Consider the following 25,108-nt stretch of genomic DNA (forward strand, 5'->3'; position numbering starts at 1 on the left):
TGTCCATCAGTGCTCAAGGCATGCCCCCCCATACTCAGAGGCATGCCTCTATTAGCTCTCTTTCTGTACAGCTAACTACCTGTGGTGTGGCCCTGCCCCCAGCACTGCGAGCAGTGTCTGACTCTACAGAAGTGAGGCTGAGCTGTTGCTGCCTCATCTCTTGTCTTTCTGCAGTCCCGGGAGCTCCACAAAGCTGGTTACAATAAAAAAGATGTTTTATGTTATAAATATCTTCTTTGTATTCTTCTAATTATTTTGATATCAAATCTCAGCAGTATGATAGAGGAGGCTCTGCCTTTCCTGCCTACCCTGACTGCATGTCCCTGGTGTGACGCAATGTCGGGAGGTGTGATGTAATGTTGGGAGGTGTGATGTAATGCTGGGAGGTGTAATGTATTGCTAGGAAGTATGATATAATGATGGGAGGTGTGACGTAATTCTAGGAAGTGTGATGTTATCTTGGGAGGTTGGATTGAATACTGGGAAGTGTTATGTTATAATTGGAAGTGTGATGTAATGCTGGAAAGTGTGATGTAATGCTGGGAGGTGTGATGTAATGCTGGAAAGTGTGATATAATGCTGGAAAGTGTGATGTGATGATGGGAGGTGTGATGTGATGCTGGGAAGTGTGATGTGATGATGGGAGGTGTGATGTGATGCTGGGAAGTGTGATGTAATGCTGGGAGGTGTGATGTAATGCTGGGAGGTGTGATGTAATGCTGGAAAGTGTAATGTAATGCTGGGAGGTGTGATGTAATGCTGGGAGGTGTGATGTAATGCTGGAAAGTGTGATGTAATGCTGGGAGGTGTGATGTAATGATGGGAGGTGTAATGTAATGTTGGGAGGTGTAATGTAATGTTGGGAGGTGTGATGTAATGATGGGAGGTGTGATGTCATGCTGGTAGGTGTGATGTAATGATGGGAGGTGTGATGTAATGATGGGAGCTGTTGTGTTACAGGGTATGACTATGGCATGCTAAGATGTCAGAAATTCTACTCCTGTGAAATATTATAGTATGGGATATGTGGATTGTGGACTGGTCCATTATTGGAGGTAAGTGGTCTGCTTAGGGTACCTTGGGCAGGTAAGAGATAATTTGTGAGACATGTTTTCCCTTCACAAAGTAAAACTTGAGGCTGGTACACAGCTACAAATGTATTATATTTGTTAATATCAGTATTAAAGACTCACAAGACAAAAGTAATTGTCCTAATTAACTCTTTCAATAAAATATACATCTTTTTTGTTATTTTGTCATAGGAAAGTATTATATTGCCACCATGACAATGATCACAGCCTCAACAGCATTAACAATCTTCATCATGAATATACATCACTGTGGCCCAGAGGCAAAACCGGTCCCTAAGTGGGCAAAGAAGTTTATCTTGCAGTATATGTCCAGGATTTTCTTTGTCTATGAGGTGGGCGAGAGCTGTAAGAGGCCCAAACCAGAGCCAGAGAAACCACCCAAAGTACAAGTCATGAATGGGCAAGCCAAACGGGAGGAACCCGCAGCCATAATTAAGAACTGTGCAGACAGTGGCCCGAAGGGTAAAGTGACCAGAGAAGACTCAGACTTGGAGCATGACGACGCTTCCAGCAATGGCCATGGTGCCTGGAAGGAGACTGGAACATATGATAGTGCAGATCCATGTGGGGGTGGCAAAGGGAGCGGGTATGCTGAGTGCCCCAAAAACCATTGTCTATGCCACAACGAGCGCCTGCTTAAGAACATTGAATACATGGCCAACTGCTTCAGGGAGCAGAAGGCAGCACAGAAACGGACCGGGGAGTGGAAGAAGGTCGCCAAAGTGATGGATCGCTTCTTCATGTGGGTGTTCTTCATCATGGTCTTCTTCATGAGTGTGCTCATTATGGGCAAAGCAATCTGAGGAGCATTGTCCTAGGATGACTTTAGGCAAATCCACGTGTTTCCAGGCATGGTGGGGCTACCAGTTCCATTGTCTCCTGCCACGGTGTCTAGCTCTATTCTGGATGGTTCACAGCAGTTCCCCATGGTCGCCCAAGGCAGATTGATCGTGTTATTCTCCATGACCTTCAGTGGCATGTAGTACCCTGGCATTCTGGAAATCTTCTGAGAAGTCCACGTGTTTCATCAGATCATCATGTGACAAGCTTGTTTCATGGTTAGAACATCAATCTTCCCGTGGCCCCAGCTATTTCCAAGTGTTTGTGCATCGGGATATTTCATTGTTACCCATCTGTCACATATCACTTCCTGGGGCAGAAGTATCCAGTGAGCAGCACAACCGATGTCACCTGGGACACCACTATCTGATTGGGCTGAAGACAATTCATTTCCAAGTGCAACCTTAGCTGAAATAATTTAGGAGCAAGTGAAGTCAGTATTTGCCATTGATATGTATGAAAGGCTGTTTATTACTGAGCTGAAAAATGTATGTGAAAAACTGTAGTATTTACTTAAGTATTTGGGCCTGATTGTGAGTCAAATGTAGACGTGCTAATTCCGCAGCCGATTTTCAAAATGGGATGGGTACGGGATGCGGGCGCACGGGATCCCAGCTGTCAAAATCCAGATGCTGGCATCTCGACAGGGCTAGGATACCGACACCTGCTGTTGGTACCCTGGCCCTCCCCCTAACCCAAACATTCCCTCCCCAGTGCCTAACCTAACCTTCCCCCTAGTGCCTAAACCTAACCTCCCCCTTCCTTCACCCTAAACCTAACCCTCCCCCCTTAGTGCCTAACTCTAACCCTCCCCCTAATGCCTAACCTTAACCCCTAACCCTGTCCCTCTCCCTAACCCCGCTACTTACCTTCGGGCTGCCAGCAGTCGGAATGCCGGTGCCACGATTGTGACAAGTGTCCGGTTCCGGCATCGGCATTCTGACCGTCGGCATTCCATTTGCCGGAATGCTGACTGTATCCCTTCCAAACACTGAGACGCCCATTTGCAACGTCTTGTGGCTGTGTACATCTGCCTGGATGCTTCTCGGTGTGCTCCATCTATGGCAGATGCAGGGTTTCCATCTCACCACGACATCCTGTGTGAGCGACTGTGCATCTTTAGACACAGCCGCTGTCAGCGATACGCCCGCGACAGCCTAGCCACTCCCCTATTACCTCCAGGAAACACCCAGTCCCTGCATCTAAATTCGCTCTGTGACTCGGTGCAGTAATAATCAGAACGGATGCTTAGCACGACTCAGACACATGCGCAGTAATGAAGACACTGGGCAGCTGCGCCAATATTGGCACAGTGTGCACCTCAGAGTCAGGCCCTAGGTGCCCATCATGCTCTGTATCAGTGTCTGGAGCAGGTGGCACTATTAGGAAGGAGGAGCTGCCCAAGCAGAGCAGACAGAGAGTGACTGTCAGGTTTTCGGAATTACTTTCTGTAAGTAAGAAATGCTCTGTGTGGATTGGTAGATTCAATTATAGGGGCGAGACCAGTGATGTCACAGCAACTCAAATGACTGCAGAATCAGCTTATTGACCTGTTTCAAGTCCCACTAGGGCTACTGAATTTAGTAAGGTTATAGCTGTCTTACAGTGGGGGAGTTAGACCACAGTCAAATGTCAGGGTAACACTGAACAGAGGGTCTGATTGAGAGATGGACTGATTTGCAGGGTCACACACAAGCAGCTGCTCAATTCTGTCCATCTACAATGCTAATGCAGCAGAAGGTGTCTGTGAGAATCAATATGGTTCTATATGGTTACCTCGATAAGGTTCTATACGGTTACCTCAATAAGGTTCTATACGGTACCTCAATAAGGTTCTATATGGTTACCTCGATAAGATTCTATATGGTTACCTCAATAAGGTTCTATATGGTTACCTCGATAAGGTTCTATATGGTTACCTCGATAAGGTTCTATATGGTTACCTCAATAAGGTTCTATACGGTTACCTCAATAAGGTTCTATATGGTTACCTATACATGTTAGTCCTGTGCGGGATCTTTCTCTTTTCTTATGTGACCTCCTCGCTGCATCTCTGATCCCAGCGCTGCGATGGATGGTTGCTCCTTTGGCCAGGCTGCAGTAACTGAAGCTCACCGCAGCCCACCGCAGCCTGACCGGTCCTGGTCACTTGCGAGATCAGGAAATTTGCGTTCACCATGTGGGTGTCACATCCCCGTTTCCATAAATGGTGGACAGCCACACCCCCCGCTTGCCCGCCCCAAATGACGCAGTTTTCGCAGAACGGGTCCTGCGCATGTACAGACCCCAAAACATCGGAGACATCTCAGAACCAGTCCCAGAGTATTTAACATTCTGGGTACAGTTCTGTCCTGAGAGCTCAGAATTCCGGATGTAAAAGTTTAGAATATTTATATTAAAAACTAACATTTGTAGTCGTCAGCAGTATTTGTGAAATGCTCTATCATAAATGCCAAACGCACACAATGATTGTACAGTATATGAAGCCTTCCCTAGTATAGTCACAATGTATATAGTACTATAATGGGGATACAGTCAAAATGCCGACGGCCGGGAGGCCATCTGTCTAAATCCCAGCATCGAAATACCGATGTGGGACTAAAGATAGGCACCGAAATCTAATCGGACGGCTTCCTAAATGAAGGTAAGCCGATCAGTGTCAGCGTTTAGCTGCGGGAGAACGGAGGGTTAGGATTAAGTTTAGGGTGAAGGGGGGTTCAGGGACAAATGCAGGATTTTTATTGGGGGGTTTCCATATTATATATATATATATATATATATATATATATATATATAGTGTGTGTGAATACATACATACATATATACTTACACACTCATATATACACACACACATGTATACACACACATACATATGTCACACATACCTTACATGCACACACATATGTACACACACCTATATCACATATACACAAACAAACTTACCTTGCAGCAGATCTGACCGCGACAGGACCTAGCATGCTGGCAGCATGTTCGTAAGCCCCACCCCCTCACGCCAATTTGCTGCGAGGGGACAAGGCTTAAGACATGTTTCCTGCACTTCAGTCTGTCAGGTGGGGTTCTGGGTACTCAGAAACACCCCTGTGTGTGCTATTGGGGTTAGATTTAGGCACCCTTGGGGGGAGTTTAGGGTCAAGCACCACCCCGGGGGGGTTAGGTTTAGGGTGCGGGGAGGAGAGGCTTAGGCCCCCCCGGGTGAAGATTAGGATCAGGCACCACTGGGTGGAGGTTAGGGTTAGTCACCACTAAAGGAGGTTTAGGGTGCGAGGGGGGAGAAGGGAGGGTTAGGGTACTCACCAGCCCCAGTTGGGATTTCGAGCATTCAGACTTACAGTGTCAGGATTTAGTCAGACGGCTTCCCGGCCATCTGCATTTCATACCCAACCCAATACAACGAATACACAATCTGATTGGCCAGTAAGTTCCAGGAAGCTGCAATGCCCCATAAACGCTCCAATGAAGCGGAGGCTGGTCCGGGGGAGAACGAACGGGAAAATGTTACTCAAGCTGGAAGCCATGTAAATGGTCTGTTTGTTGTACAGCAAAGATGTGATACAATGACATAATAACATAATAATGACATAATAAAACAGAAGTGTAAGACAAGAAACACAGGAAGATTGTCATTCGCTTTTTGTTACATAACTTTCGGAATAACTGCTTCAGTTATTTGTTTCATATTAGACAGATAACAGTAACTGTAAATGGCTGCACACAAAAACAAAACAAAAAAACATTGTGAAACCATTAAAGGATTAAGACTTAAAAATGAAACACTGGAATGAAAATAAGGAAAACAAAATAAAACAAAATAAGAAAACAAACGTGTTGAATACAAAGTTGATAGTAAAAGCACAATGCAATCCAAGACTATAAACATAAACTTGTAACCTTATCCCACATCAGCAGCAGAACCATAGAAATGATATGTTATCAATAACAGGAGGAGGGTAGACGGGAGATTGGAGAATTTGGGGCACAGAGGGAAGGTAGGTACACCTTGTATCAGGTAGGTTGTCGCAATAAAAACCACTGTGTAATTTCCAAAATTTTCCATATATTTGCTTGAATTTCTATTGGTAAACTTTCAACATTTTTGCCCGACTTTTTGAGGTATGCTAATAGGTCTTTCACAATATTGAAGGTGGCCATTTGTCTTTTGTGGTAAAGGATGTTTTTCCCTCGTTTAGGGTGGGGGGAGAATTTAAATATCCAATGTTTTAATATAATTTGTTTATTTACTGTACATAACCATGACAACTAATAAAGGTATAAGAAGGCCCAATAAGATTCCCCCCCACCCCCACCAAACGAGGAGCAGTCAGCAAAGAAAAGAGCTTCAGCCTTCCCAGAGAGTCTAAGGGTACATATCCACTACCTGATTTTACCAGGTGATTGAACAATAACTTCGTCGTTATCGTTCAATCGTTTGAAAATCGGGCAGTTTCATGTCAGAAACAACAAGCGATGCGCGTGCCCGCTGGTCGTTTCTGACATCTATCATCTCCAGAACATGCTGGTCAACCTGACGACGTTGTCAGGTTGCCCATGTTCGGGGATGATTGATGTGCCTGCATTGAACGACTGAATGGTCAGTGTAGGCACATCCGAGACTGTGAAAGGACCGCATGATTCCAATGTCGTAACTGTGCACTCGTTTCACAGACGCTCAGTGGATACGCACCTTAAGATGTAAAGTTGTGTTCAAGTGGTCAAGGAACTTAAGCTGGGTACACATTAGAGGACTTGCAAACGCTGCTTTGCTGTCAACGATTTCCCTTGAACTCCCTGGAAACGATATAGGGCCTGATTCAGAGCCGGACGCTATTTGCGCTCGCTCGTTCAGAAAAAAGGGTGGCTATTCAAATGAACCGTACACTCTTTGCGGTCTGTTCACGCCTCTAGGTCTGAACGAGCGAACAAAACTTGCAGTCATTTTTTTGAAAACTACACCCCCAGGCCGCTAGCAACCTACGTCATGTGCGCTATTTATTAAATTAATCGAGTACATCAACCAGCGTATGATAAATGGCGGACAGCAACACCCCCCGCTTGCCCGCCCCAAATGACGCAGTTTTCGCAGAACGGGTCCTGCGCATGTACAGACCCCAAAACATTGGAGACATCTCTGAACCAGTCCCAGAGTATTTAACCTTCTGAGTACAGTTCTGTCCTGAGAGTTCAGAATTCCGGATGTAAAAGTTTAGAATATTCATATTAAAAACTAACATTTGTAGTTGTCAGCAGTATTTGTGAAATGCTCTATCATAAATGCCAAACGCACACAATGATTGTACAGTATATGAAGCCTTCCCTAGTATAGTCACAATGTATATAGTACTATAATGGGGATACAGTCAAAATGCCGACGGCCGGGAGGCCATCTGTCTAAATCCCAGCGTCGAAATACCGACGTGGGACTAAAGATAGGCGCCGAAATCTAACCGGGCAGCTTCCTAAACTTAGGTAAGCCGATCAGTGTCAGCGTTTAGCTGCGGGAGAACGGAGGGTTAGGATTAAGTTTAGAGTGAAGGGGGGTTCAGGGACAAATGCAGGATTTTCTATTGGGGGGTTTAGATTATAATATATATATATATAAATAATGTGTGTGTGTGTGAATACATACATACATATATACATACACACTCATATATACACACACGCATGTATACACACACATACATACAGTCAGGTCCATAAATATTGGGACATTGACAGAATTTTCATATTTTGTCTTCTATTCACCACCACAATGGCTTTGAAATGAAACAAACAAGATGTGCTTTAACTGCAGACTTTCAGATTTAATTTGAGGGTAATTACATCCAAATCAGGTGAACGGTGTAGGAATTACAACGGTTTCTATATGTGCCTCCCACTTTTTAAGGGGCCAAAAGTAATGGGACAAACTAAACAATCCTAAATCTAACTTTCACTTTTCAATACTTTGTTGCAAATCCTTTGAAGGCAATTACAGCCTGAAGTCTGGAACGCATAGACATCACCAGACGCTGGGTTTCATCCCTGGTGATGCTCTGCCAGGCCTCTACTGCAAATGTCTTCAGTTCCTGCTTGTTCTTGGGGCATTTTCCCTTCAGTTTTGTCTTCATCAAGTGAAATGCATGCTCAATCAGATTCAGGTCAGGGTATTGACTTGGCCATTGCATAACATTCCACTTTTTAGCCTTAAAAAACTCTTTGGTTGCTTTTGCAGTATGCTTCAGGTCATTGTCCATCTGCACTGTGAAGCGCCGTCCAATGAGTTCTGAAGCATTTGACTGAATATGAGCATATAATATTGCCCGAAACTCTTCAGAATTCATTCTGCTGCTTTTGTCAGCAGTCACATCATCAATAAATACAAGGGAACCAGTTCCATTGGCAGCCATACATGCCCACGCCATGACACTACCACCACCATGCTTCACTGATGAGGTGGTATGTTTTGGATCATGAGCAGTTCCTTTCCTTCTCTTCTCTTCCCATCACTCTGGTACAAGTTGGATGTTGTTCCAGAACTGTAATGGCTTTTTTAGATGTTGTTTGGCAAACTCTAATCTGGTCTTCCTGTTTTTGTGGCTCACCAATGGTTTGCATCTTGTGGTGAACCCTCTATATTCACTCTTGTGAAGTCTTCTCTTGATTGTTGACTTTGACACATATACATCTACCTCCTGGAGAGTGTTCTTGATTTGGCCAACTGTTGTGAAGGGGTTTTTCTTCACCAGGGAAATAATTCTTCTGTCATCCACCACAGTTGTTTTCCGTGGTCTTCCGGGTCTTTTGGTGTTGCTGAGCTCTCCGGTGCGTTCTTTCTATTTAAGAATGTTCCAAACAGTTGATTTGGCCACACATAATGTTTTTGCTATCTCTCTCATGGGTTTGTTTTGATTTTTCAGCCTAATGATGGCTTGCTTCACTGATAGTGACAGCTCTTTGGATCTCATATTAAGAGTTGACAGCAACTGATTCCAAATGCAAATGTCACATCTAGAATCAACTCCAGACCTTTTACCTGCTTAATTGATAATGAAATAACGAGGGAAAAGCCCACACCTGTCCATGAAATAGCTTTGGAGTTGATAGTCCCATTACTTTTGGCCCCTTAAAAAGTGGGAGGCACATATAGAAACCGTTGTAATTCCTACACCGTTCACCTGATTTGGATGTAATTACCCTCAAATGAAATCTGAAAGTCTGCAGGTAAATCACATCTTGTTTGTTTCATTTCAAAGCCATTGTGGTGGTGAATAGAGGCCAAAATCTGAAAATTCTGTCAATGTCCCAATATTTATGGACCTGACTGTATGTCACACATACCTTACATGCACACACATATATACAGACACCTATATCACATATACACAAACAAACTTACTTTGCAGCAGATCTGACCGCGACAGGACCTAGCATGCTGGCAGCATGTTCTTAAGCCCCACCCCCTCACGCCAATTTGCTGCGAGGGGACAAGGCTTAAGAACATTTCTGCACTTCAGTCTGTCAGGTGGGGTTTCTGGGTACTCAGAAACACCCCTGTGTGTGCTATTGGGGTTAGATTTAGGCACCCTTGGGGGGAGTTTAGGGTCAAGCACCACCCCGGGGGGGTTAGGTTTAGGGTGCGGGGAGGAGAGGCTTAGGCCCCCCCGGGTGAAGATTAGGATCAGGCACCACTGGGTGGAGGTTAGGGTTAGTCACCACTAAAGGAGGTTTAGGGTGCGAGGGGGGAGAAGGGAGGGTTAGGGTACTCACCAGCCCCAGTTGGGATTTCGAGCATTCAGACTTACGGTGTCGGGATTTAGTCAGACGGCTTCCCGGCCATCTGCATTTCATACCCAACCCAATACAACGAATACACAATCTGATTGGCCAGTAAGTTCCAGGAAGCTGCAATGCCCCATAAACGCTCCAATGAAGCGGAGGCTGGTCCGGGGGAGAACGAACGGGAAAATGTTACACAAGCTGGGAGCCATGTAAATGGTCTGTTTGTTGTACAGTAAAGATGTGATACAATGACATAATAACATAATAATGACATAATAAAACAGAAGTGTAAGACAAGAAACACAGGAAGATTGTCATTCGCTTTTTGTTACATAACTTTCGGAATAACTGCTTCAGTTATTTGTTTCACATTAGACAGATAACAGTAACTGTAAATGGCTGCACACAAAAACAAAACAAAAAAACATTGTGAAACCATTAAAGGATAAAAGCTGCATACACACACAACGATTTTGTTACCAACGATTTTATGAACGATTTTCTGTCAGATTATCTGTCAGATTTTTTAATGTGTATAGAACGATTTTTATGAACTACAAACGATTTTTGCATATTCCCTTAATGAAAATCGTTGAGTTGACAAGTCTGACTGAACTACAAACGAAAAACTACAAACGTGAACGCGCATGAACGATAATCGTTCATCGTTTGACTCAGAAAGTGAACGATTTTTGCAAACGATTATCGTTAAACGATATCGTTTAACGATAATCATTAAAAAAATCGTTGTGTGTGTATGCAGCTTAATGGTGCATACACACGATCAGATTTTTCCTTCAGATATGAACGATAACGATTTAAAAATCGTTCAGTCGTTCATATCTGAAGGAAAATCGTTCATATCTGACATGCCTGAACGATGGACGATCAACGATGCGCGTTCCCGTTTGTCAGATAACGATATCTGACATCTGATGTGTTTGCAGTCAGACTTGGACGATTCCATTCATTTTAATGCAGTCAAAAATCGTTCAATCGTTCAAATCGTTCAAATCGTTCAAAACTTTGGTAAAATCGTTCAAATCGTTCAGATCGTTTAATCGTTCAATCGTTCATCTGACAAATCTGACAAGTCTGACAAATCTGACCGTGTGTACGCTCCATTAGACTTAAAAATGAAACACTGGAACGAAAATAAGGAAAACAAAATAAAACAAAATAAGAAGACAAACGTGTTGAATACAAAGTTGATAGTAAAAGCACAATGCAATCCAAGACTATAAACATAAACTTGTAACCTTATCCCACATCAGCAGCAGAACCATAGAAATGATATGTTATCAATAACAGGAGGAGGGTAGGGGGGAGATTGGAGAATTTGGGGCACAGAGGGAAGGTAGGTACACCTTGTATCAGGTAGGTTGTCACAATAAAAACCACTGTGTAATTTCCAAAATTTTTCATATATTTGCTTGAATTTCTATTGGTAAACTTTCAACATTTTTGCCCGACTTTTTGAGGTATGCTAATAGGTCTTTCACAATATTGAAGGTGGCCATTTGTCTTTTGTGGTAAAGGATGTTTTTCCCTCGTTTAGGGTGGGGGGAGAATTTAAATATCCAATGTTTTAATATAATTTGTTTATTTACTGTACATAACCATGACAACTAATAAAGGTATAAGAAGGCCCAATAAGAATCCCCCCCACCCCCACCAAACGAGGAGCAGTCAGCAAAGAAAAGAGCTTCAGCCTTCCCAGAGAGTCTAGGGGTACATATCCACTACCCGATTTTACCAGGTGATTGAACAATAACTTACTTGTTATCGTTCAATCGTTTGAAAATCGGGCAGTTTCATGTCAGAAACAACCAGCGATGCGCGTGCCCGCTGGTTGTTTTTGACATCTATCATCTCCAGAACATGCTGGTCAACCTGACGACGTTGTCAGGTTGCCCATGTTCGGGGATGATTGATGTGCCTGCATTGAACGACTGAACGGTCAGTGTAGGCACATCCGAGACTGTGAAAGGACCGCATGATTCCAATGTCGTAACTGTGCACTCGTTTCACAGACGCTCAGTGGATACGCACCTTAAGATGTAAAGTTGTGTTCAAGTGGTCAAGGAACTTAAGCTGGGTACACATTAGAGGACTTGCAAACGCTGCTTTGCTGTCAACGATTTCCCTTGAACTCCTGGGAAACGATAGAGGGCCTGATTCAGAGCCGCTCGTAAGCGGCCGCTCGTTCGCTACGAGCGATGTTTGCCCAACTGCGCATGCGTACGGATCGTTATACGCATGCGCGATCCAGTCAGTGCGGCCGAAATTCGTTTGTTCGCTAAACAGCGAATGCCTGCTATTTTGAGTGACAGGAGGAGGCGTATGTGGGTGGTAACAGGGGAAGGTGCTTGAAAACGGGGAGTGGAAATCCGAACGCAGGCGTGCTTATAGGTCAAAACGGGCGTTTTATGGGTGTGAATAATTAATACAGCAGCGTCATTGACCACGTCACTGGGTTATTTTATAGTCAGAACTGCTCGCAAGATTGTGGTAGGAAAAACCAACCACAAGAATAGCGAGCAGTTCATACGCGATTAATCTAATAAATAGCGGACATTACGTAGGATGCGAGCGGCCAGGGGGCGTAGTTATCCAAAAAACGACCGCAAGTTTTGTTCACTCGTTCAGACATGGAGGCGTCAACAGACCGCAAAGAGCGAACGGTTCATTTGAATAGCCACCCCCTTTTCCTGAACGTCCGCAAATAGTGTCCGGCTCTGAATCAGGCCCTTAGTGCTTGGCTTTACAATGTGTGTCTATTCTGCATTCTTTTGTGATGGATACTTTTCGCTACAGAGTTATGGCATCATTTTAATTTTCTGCGGCTGTGGTGTTAGAGAGGGCCCAGAACAGGAGTAGGCTGAGATCATCCTCGACAAAGGAGTGGCTGCAGCAGAGGGAGTCGCTCTCACATGCCACTCCCAATGACTACCGCCAGAGGCGGATTTAGGAGCTCATTCAGACCCACTCGCAAGATGCGGTCGCTCGCTGGCAAAAAGGGGCCGATGGTCGAAAATCGCTCAGGGCGAGCGAGCGCAACTTAGCGAGCGGGTCTGAATCAGGTCCTCAGGCCTCATGGGGCCTTAAGATAGAATACCAATTTGGGGACCCCCTTCATCAAACAACCCCCCCCAGTCAGTCAGTGTATGCCAAATCCCCCTCTGTGCCAGAACGGGATCATTTTTAGATATGTGGATATTACAGAGAAGGAGTTATGTCTACAGTAACTGATGTGCAGCACAGACGGTGTAATGGTTAGCCTTACTGCCTCACAGCACTGAGGTCGTGGGTTCGATTCCCACCACGGCCATACCTGTGCGGAGTTTGTATATTCTCCCTGTGCTTGCGTGGGTTTCCTCCGGGTACTCCGGTTTCCACCCACACTCCAAAAATATACTGGTAGGTTAATTGGCTCCCAACACAAAATTAACCCTAGTGTGTATGTGTGTGCGCATGTATGTTAGGGAGTATAGAGTGTAAGCTCCACTGGGACAGGGACTGATGTGAATGGTAAGATATTCTCTGTAAAGTGCTGCGGAATATGTGTGCGCTATATAAATAACTGGTAATAAATAATAAATGTGCAGAGAGTGTAACAACCCCCCTCTCTGCCCCGACCACCCCATTGTAGCAGGTGAATAAAGGTAATAGCTGGAATAAGTAAAGGCGCCTGCCAGTGTGGAGGGGTGTTGGGTATTGCCCCACGCTAGCAGGTGCCACAAACCCAGCACCTGCCTTCCCCCAGTACAATCAATGGCAGCAGGTGCTATTCTAGTATCCACTTTAAGCAGCAGCCAATGAACACTCAGCCCCGCCATTTCTAACAGAGATACCGCATCTCAGCCAGTCATTCGGGAAGTACCAGTTCGTGCTCCTCATTTTTTTGTTTGAAGAAGACGGTGGATGCCTACATGGAGAAGGTATTGTAGGTGAGTGTGTAATGAACTTATACTGTCATGATGTGTGTGTCCTGTCTTTATTTTACAGGTGAACTAGAGGTACTGGTACTTGTGGTTCTCCAAGTACCAGCATGCGGGATAGGCTTGCTGGAACCTGTAGTACTACTGTTAAAGACAATGTTATCAGTTCTATTTTTACACACACTTTACACTATCAGCTCAGCACCCTCCACTCAGGGATGCTGGGGATAGCCCCAGGCTATCAGCTCAGGCCTGGGGTGCCCTGGAGAGGGGGCCCCCGTTATTGGGGGCAGTCCCCACCTCCCCAGGGATCCCGATCTAGGCTGACTAGCAGTCAGGCATGATGCTTGGCCGGGGGACCCAGTGAAAGGGTTCCCCTGGTTGTGGCATTACACCCCTGCTAGAAAGAGTCTGGTGCTGGTTATGGTAAATACAAGGGACCCCTACTCATTTTGTCCCCTGTATTTCCAAACCAGGACCATCACGCTTAGCCCAGTGCTGGTTGTGGTAAATACAGGGGACCCCTACGTCTTTTGTCTCCCATATGTACACAACCAGGACTGGCTCTAAAAATTCCGGGCCTGGTTGTGCTTTTGAGGGGTGTAACACATGTCATTTATTTTACATTTTAACACTTTTAAAGCTTTTTACACACAAATGCATGCATGGATCTCAGGGGGTCATTCAGACCCGGTCGTTAGCACCGATGCGCTCGGGCCGGGTCGATGGCCCCCCACAGAGCATACGCACGACGGCGCCGTCGTGCGCATGTGTGAGACCCGCTACGACCGGCGCTGTCGGTGGTGGGTGGCATGCACATTGGTGGTGGGTGGCATGTAATACACATTGGTGGTCGGTGACATATAATATACACTGGGGGTCTGCGGCATATAATACACATTGGTGTCAGTGACATATAATACACACTGGTGTCAGTGACATATAATACACACTGGGGGTCTGCGGCATATAATACACATTGGTGGTCAGTGGCATATAATACACATTGGTGGTCTGTGGCATATAATACACATTGTTGGTCAGTGGCATATAATACACATTGGTGGTTGGTGGCATATAATACATATTGGTGGTCTGTGGCATATAATACACATTGGTGTCAGTGACATATAATACACATTGGTGGTTGGTGGCATATAATACACATTGGGGGTCTGCAGCATATAATACACATTGGGGGTCAGTGGCATATAATACACATTGGTGTCAGTGACATATAATACAAACTGGGGGTCTGCTGCATATAATACACATTGGTGGTTGGTGGCATATAATACACACTGGGGGTCTGCGGCATATAATACACATTGGTGGTTGGTGGCATATAATACACACTGGGGGTCTGCAGCATATAATACACATTGGTGTCAGTGACATATAATACACACTCGGGGTCTGCGGCATATAATACACATTGGTGGCATATAATACATATTGGTGGTCAGTGGCATATAAGACACATTGGTGGTCAGTGGCATATAATACACATTGGTGGTCAGTGGAATATAATATACATTGGTGGTCTGGAATATAATATACATTGGTGGTCAGTGGCATATAATACACATTGGTGGTCAGTGGCATATAATGCACATTGGTGGTCAGTGGCATATAATATACATTGGTGGTCAGTGGCATATAATACACATTGGTGGTCAGTGGAATATAATACATATTGGTGGTCAGTGGCATATAATATACATTGGTGGTCAGTGGCATATAATATACATTGGTGGTCAGTGGCATATAATACACATTGGTGGTCAGTGGCATATAATACATATTGGTGGTCAGTGGCATATAATACACATTGGGGGTCAGTGGCATATAATATACATTGGTGGTCAGTGGCATATAATACACATTGGTGGTCAGTGGCATATAATACATATTGGTGGTCAGTGGCATATAATATACATTGGTGGTCAGTGGCATATAATACACATTGGTGGTCAGTGGCATATAATACATATTGGTGGTCAGTGGCATATAATACACATTGGGGGTCAGTGGCATATAATATACATTGGTGGTCAGTGGCATATAATACATATTGGTGGTCAGTGGCATATAATACACATTGGGGGTCAGTGGCATATAATACACATTGGGGGTCAGTGGCATATAATACACATTGGGGGTTAGAAGGGGAAGACTTGAAAGCTTGAAAAGTGTTAGTAAAGGAGGTCTGTGCTGGCCTATAGGAGATGTCCTGGTAGCGCCTATGTTTTTGTATAAAGGATATAATATCTCGCCTAAAAGCCACTTTGGCAGATTGCAGGAAAGCCTGGGACCATCTGTGTGGGTTTGATTGTTAATTACATAATTGTTGAAAATAACAGACTGGGCAGAGGGTAGTAGAGTCAGGACCCGCCGATATATAGGGCCTCAAAGTCCCGTGATGTGTGTTCAATCAAGATGGCCACCAAGCCACGCCCCTCTAAGCCAGTTGTCATGTTCTGTCATTAGTTTTATATTTTCCTTACAGTGGGTCTACAGGGCGTCCCCTCATCACTACGCTCTCTGGTAGCAGACCCGCTGAAGTCACTGGGAAAATAGACGCTATAAATAGAGTCTATTGCACAGCCAGAGAGGAGGGGGCCACATGGAGTCTGCAAATGGGCCCCCTCCTCTCTTAACTGCCCCTGCAATGCTTACTGTGTTCCGATGGGGCAAGCTGGGTGGATTGTGCCAACGAAAAACTAAGGAGCACTTAATTTCTTATAGCTGATAATGGCGGCAGTAAGTGTCACCGGTATGTAGTAATAGTCACATACAGGCACATGGGCTCCTAATCTGTCCATCAGATATGTAACATACCAGCAGTTTCTCTGGGAGTGATTCACTTTTCTCCTGGGTTTGTGACCCAACCGCATTACTGCGATCATCAGACCACACATCTGCGAGCAGCCATTGCCGGGGAGGGATCCTGCAGATCCCTCTCCTGGAAAACTTTGTGATGGGTAACCCATAGGCAACAACAGCTAACACATCTGAGGCTGGGGGCTGCTTTTGTGATTGAAAACAGGAGGAAATGTGCGTTTGACCCGTTCTGCGCACGTGATCGCACGCAGGCCCCCGTACGCCAGGCAGAGCATTTACTAGGGCGGAGCGGGGGTGGCCGTCATTCCCGTAAACGTCCTCGCATGCTGGCCAGCCAGAGTAAGCTTACTCAGCTGGCTGGCGCCAATGGTCATGCCAGACGGTAACCTTGGTCGCAGTGATGGGATCGCAGAGGCAGCAGGGGGTGTCTAACACTACCTTCTGCATTTGCATTTAGCAAGGACGGGATTGCAGAGCTACTTGTGTGCGGCTTTGTAATCCCGTCCTCTGCGGAACCAGCCCTTAGATTCCACTGCAAAAATTGTCAAAATTGTAGATAATAATAAATAGCTGTTTTCCCCAACTTGTGACTTGTACATTAGACTGACGTAAGCCTCCTCCTCCCCTCCCTATGCACTACAAGGGTTCTGGAGCAGTATGGAGCTCTGAGTTTTATTATTTAGTCTAAACAACGTAGCTGAGCTCAGTGAAACAGCTCATCCTTAAGGGGCCTAATAATTAATATTTGTGGGATATTCCCCCAAAACACAAATATTAAGGATCCCTGGGGTTTACCATAGAGGCACAGCAGCAACTATCTGCCTCTGGGAACGCACAGGGGAGAGCACACGCACTTGGCCAATGTTTTAGTACTGAGCATGCATCGCACTGCGTGTGCGCAAACTAGACAGTGCGATGGGGTAAGCGTACGCAGACTACATGCAGCGTGTACACAGGCCCCTTCCGATAATGATTGACAGGAATAGCCATTTGTGGGTGGCGGCGGGGGCTGGTTGGGCGAACACAGGCCTGCCTGTGCATTGGGATGCTGTTTTAGAGGCGTCCATAATTAAGTCAGTGCGGTGACGGATGCAGTGCTGAGACTCCGTGCACACAGGAAGTTGCCAAGATCCTGCGCGAGGTCTGTTCCATCCAGGGGGGCTGTGTCCATCCAGGGGAGCTATGTTGTGTCCTTCCAGGGGCTATGCTGTGTCCATCCAGGAGCTATGCTGTGTACATCCAGGGGCTATGCTGTGTCCATCCAGGGGCTAGGCTGTGTCCATCCAGGAGATATGCTGTGTCCATCCAGGGGCTGCACTGATCCATCCCGGAGCTGTGTCCATCCAGCTGTGCTGTGGCCATCCACTCCCTGTCCTCTGTCATGCACTGGTGGTGTAGTGAATCAACAGGCCATAGTCCACCACGTTCAACAACTTCGAGCAGTGTCAGTTGGTCATGAAAAAACTCCAGTTTAATTAAAAGTGTAACAAAAAAAGTAAAAAAATATATATATACAGGATGAGTCTCCCATATCCAAATATTCCAAAATAAGGAATATTTTTAGCATGACTAAGATTGTGAAACCTTTGCTTTATGATGGTTCAATGTACACACACTTTGTTTAAGGCATAAAATTATTAAAAATAAAGTATAAAATAACCTTCAGGCTGTGTGTATAAGGTGTATATGAAACATAAATGAATTTCATGTATGTGCACAAACTTTGTTTGAGCCACACAATTTTTTAAAATATTGTATAAAATTACCTTCAAGTTGTGTGTATAAGGTTATATAATACATAAATGTATTCTGTGAATCCATGCAGTGTGAGTTGAGCTGTAAATTGAAAAATGGATATGGATCAGTTTAGAGAAGAGCAGGAGCAGCAACCAAATACTTTTGCTGCAGCTGCTGTCACCAGTCATGACAATACTAGTCCCTCAACATTATCTACTAAAGCTGATGCCCAAGGGCATAGAGGGCTTACTGTAAGTTAGAACATCTAAAATCAAAGAACCAATATTTTACAGTGGTAAATAAAAAAACACCTCTAATAAAAGGAAAGTAAAGTGCAGAAAAACATAAATTTGTCAATATGCCATTCACCATATGAAGTGGCAAGGATAGGCTTATTTATGAGTTGTGGTTCTGCAACTGTCAGTGGGGCATCTTTTTCTGACTCTCATGACGATGTAATTCATTTCACTCTAGAAGATGTGTCAAAAAAATGAAAACCACTAAGGTACAGAAACCAACTGTGTGATAAAAAACATCACAAATCCCTGAGGAGAGTCTAATACCCCTTTTCCATCTCCAAGCGCTGACTCATCATGTGACGCCGATGGCAGGTCGGGCCATCTGTCTGATAGGGGTGCAGCGAGCCCCCTCAGCTCGGTGCATAACCAGTGGGGGGTACGATCAGCTTGATTGCTCCCCCCACAGGAATAGGAGTCTGCTGTGACTGCTTCTTAGCAGCCATGAGCAGTCTTCCAGTACAGCCCAGCACACAGCAGCATGAGAGAGAGGGGGTAGCGGTGCCGGACCTGGGCCTCTGCTGTGCATCTCCAGGAAGCCCGGGTCTGGATAATGAGTACCCGATCCCCGCCCTCTCAGCGCCCCTGGTGCGACCTGGCAAACTACTGGAAAAGAGGTATAAGTGTGTCCGCGGGTGCAATGTGCGAGCCTCACTTTTCCATTACTGTACTCAAACAGGAGCCTCCTTTCACCATTTGTGCACCCTCTGCAATGGTGGGGATGAGCAGCACAAGTCAACAGGCTGACACAGAAATTGAGGATGCTAGTGTGGAAGTGCACCAGAATGAAGGGGATATTTATGTAGCTGACACCGGTACTAATAAGGATGCTGATAAGGTTGTTGTTGATGATGTTGTTTACATAAGTCAGGCACCAATGGAAACAGTTGTTATCCAATATTAAAAAAAAGCCCATTGTCATGTCACAAAAAGTCAGTCCTTGCCGCTGAAGTGCTTGGTTTGTTAAACTGTTAGTTCTTTTTAATACTCCACATAAGAGTGGGAGGGAGGGCCCAAGGGCAATTCCATCTCACTGTTTGGGGCATTGCTGACTGACATTATTATAGTTTATTAAACTGCCATCCTGTCTGCCACTGCTGTGTGGCAATGTTTCATAGAAGTCCTATATTATTAAACTGCCGTGCGTTTGTGCCGCTGCTCTGTTGCTCGCTTAACCAGCTAGCTCGCTGCAGCCTTTTGCTTATATTGGTGGAAAGTAGTGAAAACAATATTGTGAGCTGTGAGGTGGTTCAAATTGACTGGAAATCCCTGAAAATTGTTGTTATTAATACTGTAGGAACAAAAGCAGGCCCATGTTATGCGATTTTAGCTGTTTTTATCATTTAAAAAAAAAAACAGATCCAAAACTAAAACACGTGAGGGTGGTTTTGCAAAACCAGAACCCGGGGATCGGTGCACATCTCTACAATAAGCAAAGAAGGTGTTTATAAGTTCTAAATATCTCCTTTGTATTAGTAATCATTCTTAGAACAAATCTGCCTCCCCTGCCTGCACGTCCCTGATTTTCAGCTATAAAAGTGAATAGCAGCATTTAGCAAATCCTCAGTGGATTAATGAATGGGAACAGCTGGAGTTATATCCATCAGCGCTGCAGCCGCTGCGTCAGGCAGTGTTAGTACAGTTCCCGTATAAACTGCTGCTCATTTCAACTAACATTATTTGACTGAAACCCAGCACATAGGACAGCCGGCCACATGTCAACCTTCCCGGCTAATCCGGAGATTTCCCCCATGCTGATGTCCATCTATATTTCATGAGCAGCTGCCCTGGAAGCGGCTGCTCTTCACGTGGTCTTTGAAGGTGACAAGTTTCTAAACTCGCAAGTTAATAATTCATGAAACATGTTTCCATTATAACAGGACACGGCGATGCGTAATAATGTGCTGTATGGCGTGGGGGGGAGGGGGGCGACGCTGATTACTTCTGCAGTACTGTCATGTGATAAAGGATTCCCAGTGTAAATAATAGAGCAAAGCTGCATCTAAACATGGCAAAGGACACTTACCAGGCTGCATGGGATGTGGGGGGTGCACAGGCAGCTTTGGGACATCATGTGCCAATTTTGTGCCAGTCTGCATGGGCAAGCTCATGGCTTAGGACACCACGGCAGTGGCGAATATTGGAGTTAATGGAACGATGGGAGGACCTGGGCGTTTCTTGCCAGGTGTCGGTTTGGAGCTGGAATGAGCCTCATATTACGCCCACATACATCAGATTTCGTGATCCGGGCAGCATTATCATATTGAGATTTACGAGCCCGTGGGGCTGGGAATTTGTACGCTGCAGCTGTGTGACCATATGCATATAAGTGTCACAAGCACTGGGATTTTTATTGAAACGCCCACCGCCGGTTTCGCAAATCCAAGCGATTGCAGCTCAGGCGATTATTGAAGTTCTGAGAGACCCTATGGTTACTGGTAATAGCCGTTAGAACTAATATGCCGGAGCATTTGCTAATGCATATGGGATGGCAGTCACAGTCTGTGGTCCCCAAAATGGCCAAGATACGTCTGAGATTTCGTCACCACTCCCCTGTAACTACCCCACTACCCACTAATCTCCATGACTGTCAATCAGGCTGCGGCCAAAACCTCGCTGCGACCACCGGCAGTAAAGAAACTTGAGGCATGCGCACATCATCGATAATCGCTCAACTGTGTAAACCTCGGCACTGCATCCATCTCTGATGCATATTGGTGTCTGGGTACTGTAGTTATTTTCTGAGGTGTGTATTATATAATACCAAGTTGAGTGAATACACAAGTACTGTATGGGTAACTACATTGAGAAAATGATGTCCATAACCCAGCAGTTGACATCTGTAGGAGTCCAAGTAAATGATAAGGAGATTGCCATGGCAATGCTACAGAACTTAACACCTGAATCTTACTTTCTGGTAGTAGTAACAAAGGAGGGGCTGGGCTGCACATCCTAATCTTTAACATAATAAAAGGTGTTACCATGCTGAGACCTGTAGCTATACAGCAGGAAAAAGGGGGGAGAGGTAGGTGCACACTATAAGCACTAAGAATTCTAATGATCAAAATATTTATAATAAGCTCCATCAATTTACATTGCTTTTTAAGTAAGGTTGTTTTAGTATATGTTTGGCCAAGGATGTTTTGCCCACCTACCACGTCATAGTGAACCTCATAAGGTGGGTCCCAAACATCCCTAATACTGATGCATTAAATATATGTATCATGGACTTACTTTTAATAGAGCCCATTGAAATGTGTGTACTGCCCTTCTGTTGGGCTAGCTCTGCTTCTACCTGCCCCAGGTGACTTTAATGGTTATGGGTCCTGTACCATTGCAGTGGACAGTTAAATCTTACATTGCAGGAGGCCACCCGCTGCTGCAGCTTTTTTTCCACGCCAAGTGCCATTTACATTCTCAAATGTCAATATCAGATTAATCGGCACAGTCTGGGGGTATGTTCTACGTTTTCTGGGGGGCAAAAAAAGACACCCCTGACAGTAGCAGAGTTGCATGGGAACTGCATGGTGCATTGAGGCTGGATGAGCAAGGACACATGGGTACGTAGGGTTAGACAGGCTATATAAGAAGAAATAGTTTGTGTCTGCACATCACCACTGTCTGGGAAATACAACTCCAATGGTGCATAGATGCCATTAACTGCTCAGAAATGTTTACTCCATCAGATTACTGAGAATACATAACATTTAATCAGCGCAGTGAGACACATACTAGACAAAGTACTAGTTATTTCCTTTCTTCTGCCCTTAAGTTGATCACGAAGATCTTCGGGGTTTGCAGATGCAATGAAGTTACAGAGAGAGGCACCTTGTAAGTTGCTAGGCCAGAGACCCACCTGGTAACAAGATGCAAAGACCCCACTTTTACACCCAAGCCACGCGGGTGCTGTTTTACAGGGGCCTGGCTACCACACATGGAACACAGCTGAGGCTACAGTCACCATACAGTATAAGTGAGGGACACCCCATGGATGGAATTTAAATGAATGGCCATTTTGTAAGCGTCGTTCAAAGCTACAAACAGGAGGACTCTGGGTTTTTTCCTGGAGGGGAAAATGACCAATAAAAATCAATCAATAAATAAGTCACTGATTAGGAGTTATTGGTAGACAGAGACCCCCTCACACAGAAAGGTCCCCGGTACCTACTGCTCCAATCCTTATAGCAGGAAAGCGCAGAACGTGCGCCATTGTCTTTATACAACAGCAGCCTAGGATCACCGCGTCTGTCTGGTACAGGAGGAGTTAATTCCATCCATTGTATTTTTGGTCCCATCGCCCACTGATTGGCCTCTTCCCCCTACAGACTTGGACTTCACAAAACCTTATGAGATTAAGTGTTATCTGGATTGTCCAAACTAATTAAGAATTTAAAAGGCTTCCACGCCCCTCTCTCTCCTATCTGCAGACAGAATTGTGCACGGTCTGACTTATCTCAGGGCTTAGAGCCAGGGAACAGCCTCTACAGCAGAGATAAAGAAGTGCTGTGGTGTTAATATTAAGTGCTCAGAACATCACAAACTGCAGACTGAAGATTTTACAACTGGGTCAAAGTAAATGTAGGATGTCATCCGGGATGGACTGGAGCTGGAGAGAGAGCGTGGGGGGGGGGGGGGGGGGGGCGTACAGGGGTTCCTTCTGCATCCAATTCCGCTATGATAAATTATTTCTATGGCAGATAGTGCTGGCTGTTCCAGAAGTAGAGCAAGCCAGGCTTAGACAGACAGAATCACCAAGGGAACTCACTACTGGAGCGGGGATTGTATAAATCCAGGCATCCAAAGTACAGTATCCTCCATTTGTGCAGGCCTTGGTGATAGCAGGGTGTCAGTCACATTCTGTGACCTGCTAGGCATCCCCTCTCGCCAGCCATCACCAAATTGCTTGTGTTATAAATGGTTTATCCTATGTGTGTTTTATGATACAGTTACATTGCTGTTACATGTTGCCAGGTAGGCTCTATGAGTATAAATGTATTCCTGTCTTTGCGTTACGGCACTCGGTGCCGGCCACACCCCCTTCAGCGCATGATATCATGATGTAATGCCACGTGGGGCGGGGCCACAATTGACTGGAACAACAGTACTACCCAAATCATCCTCAGGATGCTTCGGGAACCTGTTATGGCTGCTGTCTGCCGTTTGGAACGTCCAAAGAACACTCCGGGTGATACTGCAGCTGCGATTCTGGCTGCAAGGTGACGCTCCATGCTAGCAGTTGCGTAACTAGGGTGTTTGGAGCCGAGAAAAAGTTGCAGAATGGCGACCTCCCCCACCCACACACACTAACAAATGCGTCAAAAGAATGAGCGTGGTCACATAGCGAAGGGGTGTGGCCACTGAATATAGGACGTGCCAACATGACACGCCACCCATTTCACGTCACTCTGGGAATATTCCTTTCCATTCCATATGCACCTTACCTATATGGTGGTTTCTCACAATGTGGAAGCTCTGAAGAAATACATACTCCCTGGGGTGACGCCGTCTTCAGTCGGTATTCACTATTCATGTACTGTAGGTCACATTGTCCGGAAGATGCCTCTTTGTGTAGGAATATTAAGAAGGCCACCATCATACAACAGCAGTTCAACTAGAAATCCCCCGTGTAACTTCCTTTCCCCTGTGTCTCTCAGCCACACCATCACCTCCCCCCTGCGTCATCTCTCAGCCACACCATCACCTCCCTCTGCATCGGTTCTCAGCCACACCATCACCTCCCCCCTCCATCATCTCTCAGCCACACCATCACCTCCCCCCTGCATCACCTCTCAGCCACACCATCGCCTTCCCCTCTGTGTCGTCTCTCAGCCACACCATCACCTCCCCCATGCATCATCTCTCACCCACACCATCACCTCCCCCTGCATCATCTCTGAGCCACACCATCACCTTTCCCCCCTGCATCATCTCTGAGCCACACCATCACCTTCCCCCCTGCGTCGTCTCTCAGCCACACCATCACCTCCCCCCTTGCATCATCTCTCACCCACACCATCACCTCCCCCCTGCATCATCTCTGAGCCACACCATCACCTTTCCCCCTGTGTCATCTCTCAGCCACACCATCATCTCCCTCCCTGCATTGTCTCTCAGCCACACCATCACGGCCCCCTGTGTCTTCTCTCAGCCACACCATCGCCTCCCCCCTGCATCATCTCCCAGCCACACCATCATCTCCCCCCTGCATTGTCTATCAGCCACACCATCGCCTCCCCCCCTGCATTGTCTCTTAGCCACACCATCACCTCCACCCTGAGTCATCTCTCAGCCACACCATCATCTCCCCCCTGCGTCATCTCTCAGCCACACCATCACCTCCCCCCTGCATCATCTCTCAGCCACACCATCACCTCCCCCCTGCGTCATCTCTCAGCCACACCATCTCCTCCCCCTGCATCATCTCTCAGCCACACCACTGCCTCCCTCCTGCATCGTGTCTCAGCCACACCATCACCTCCCCCCTGCGTCATCTTGCAGCCACACCATTGCCTCCCCGCTGCATCATCTCTTAGCCACATCATCGCCTCCCCTGTGTCTTCTCTCAGCCACACCATCGCCT

The 25,108-nt window shown here is 45.8% G+C and overlaps 1 protein-coding gene across 3 annotated transcripts in view; it reads left to right on the forward strand.

The window, feature by feature from the left end:
- The window catches only part of CHRNA10 (cholinergic receptor nicotinic alpha 10 subunit), an 85,239-nt gene extending 79,620 nt beyond the window's left edge, over nt 1-5,619 (forward strand). For all 3 annotated transcript variants that reach the window (XM_088453879.1, XM_088453876.1, XM_088453877.1), the window contains one exon: nt 1,263-5,619. In XM_088453879.1, coding sequence (XP_088310005.1) covers nt 1,263-1,894 — 632 coding nt within the window. In that variant the 3' untranslated portion in view covers nt 1,895-5,619. The remainder of the gene's footprint in view (nt 1-1,262) is intronic.
- Nucleotides 5,620-25,108: the final 19,489 nt, after the last annotated feature.

Source organism: Taudactylus pleione, unplaced genomic scaffold (assembly GCF_031769625.1).
Source record: "Taudactylus pleione unplaced genomic scaffold, aTauple2 ptg000598l, whole genome shotgun sequence".
NCBI classification, from domain to species: Eukaryota; Metazoa; Chordata; class Amphibia; order Anura; family Myobatrachidae; genus Taudactylus; species Taudactylus pleione.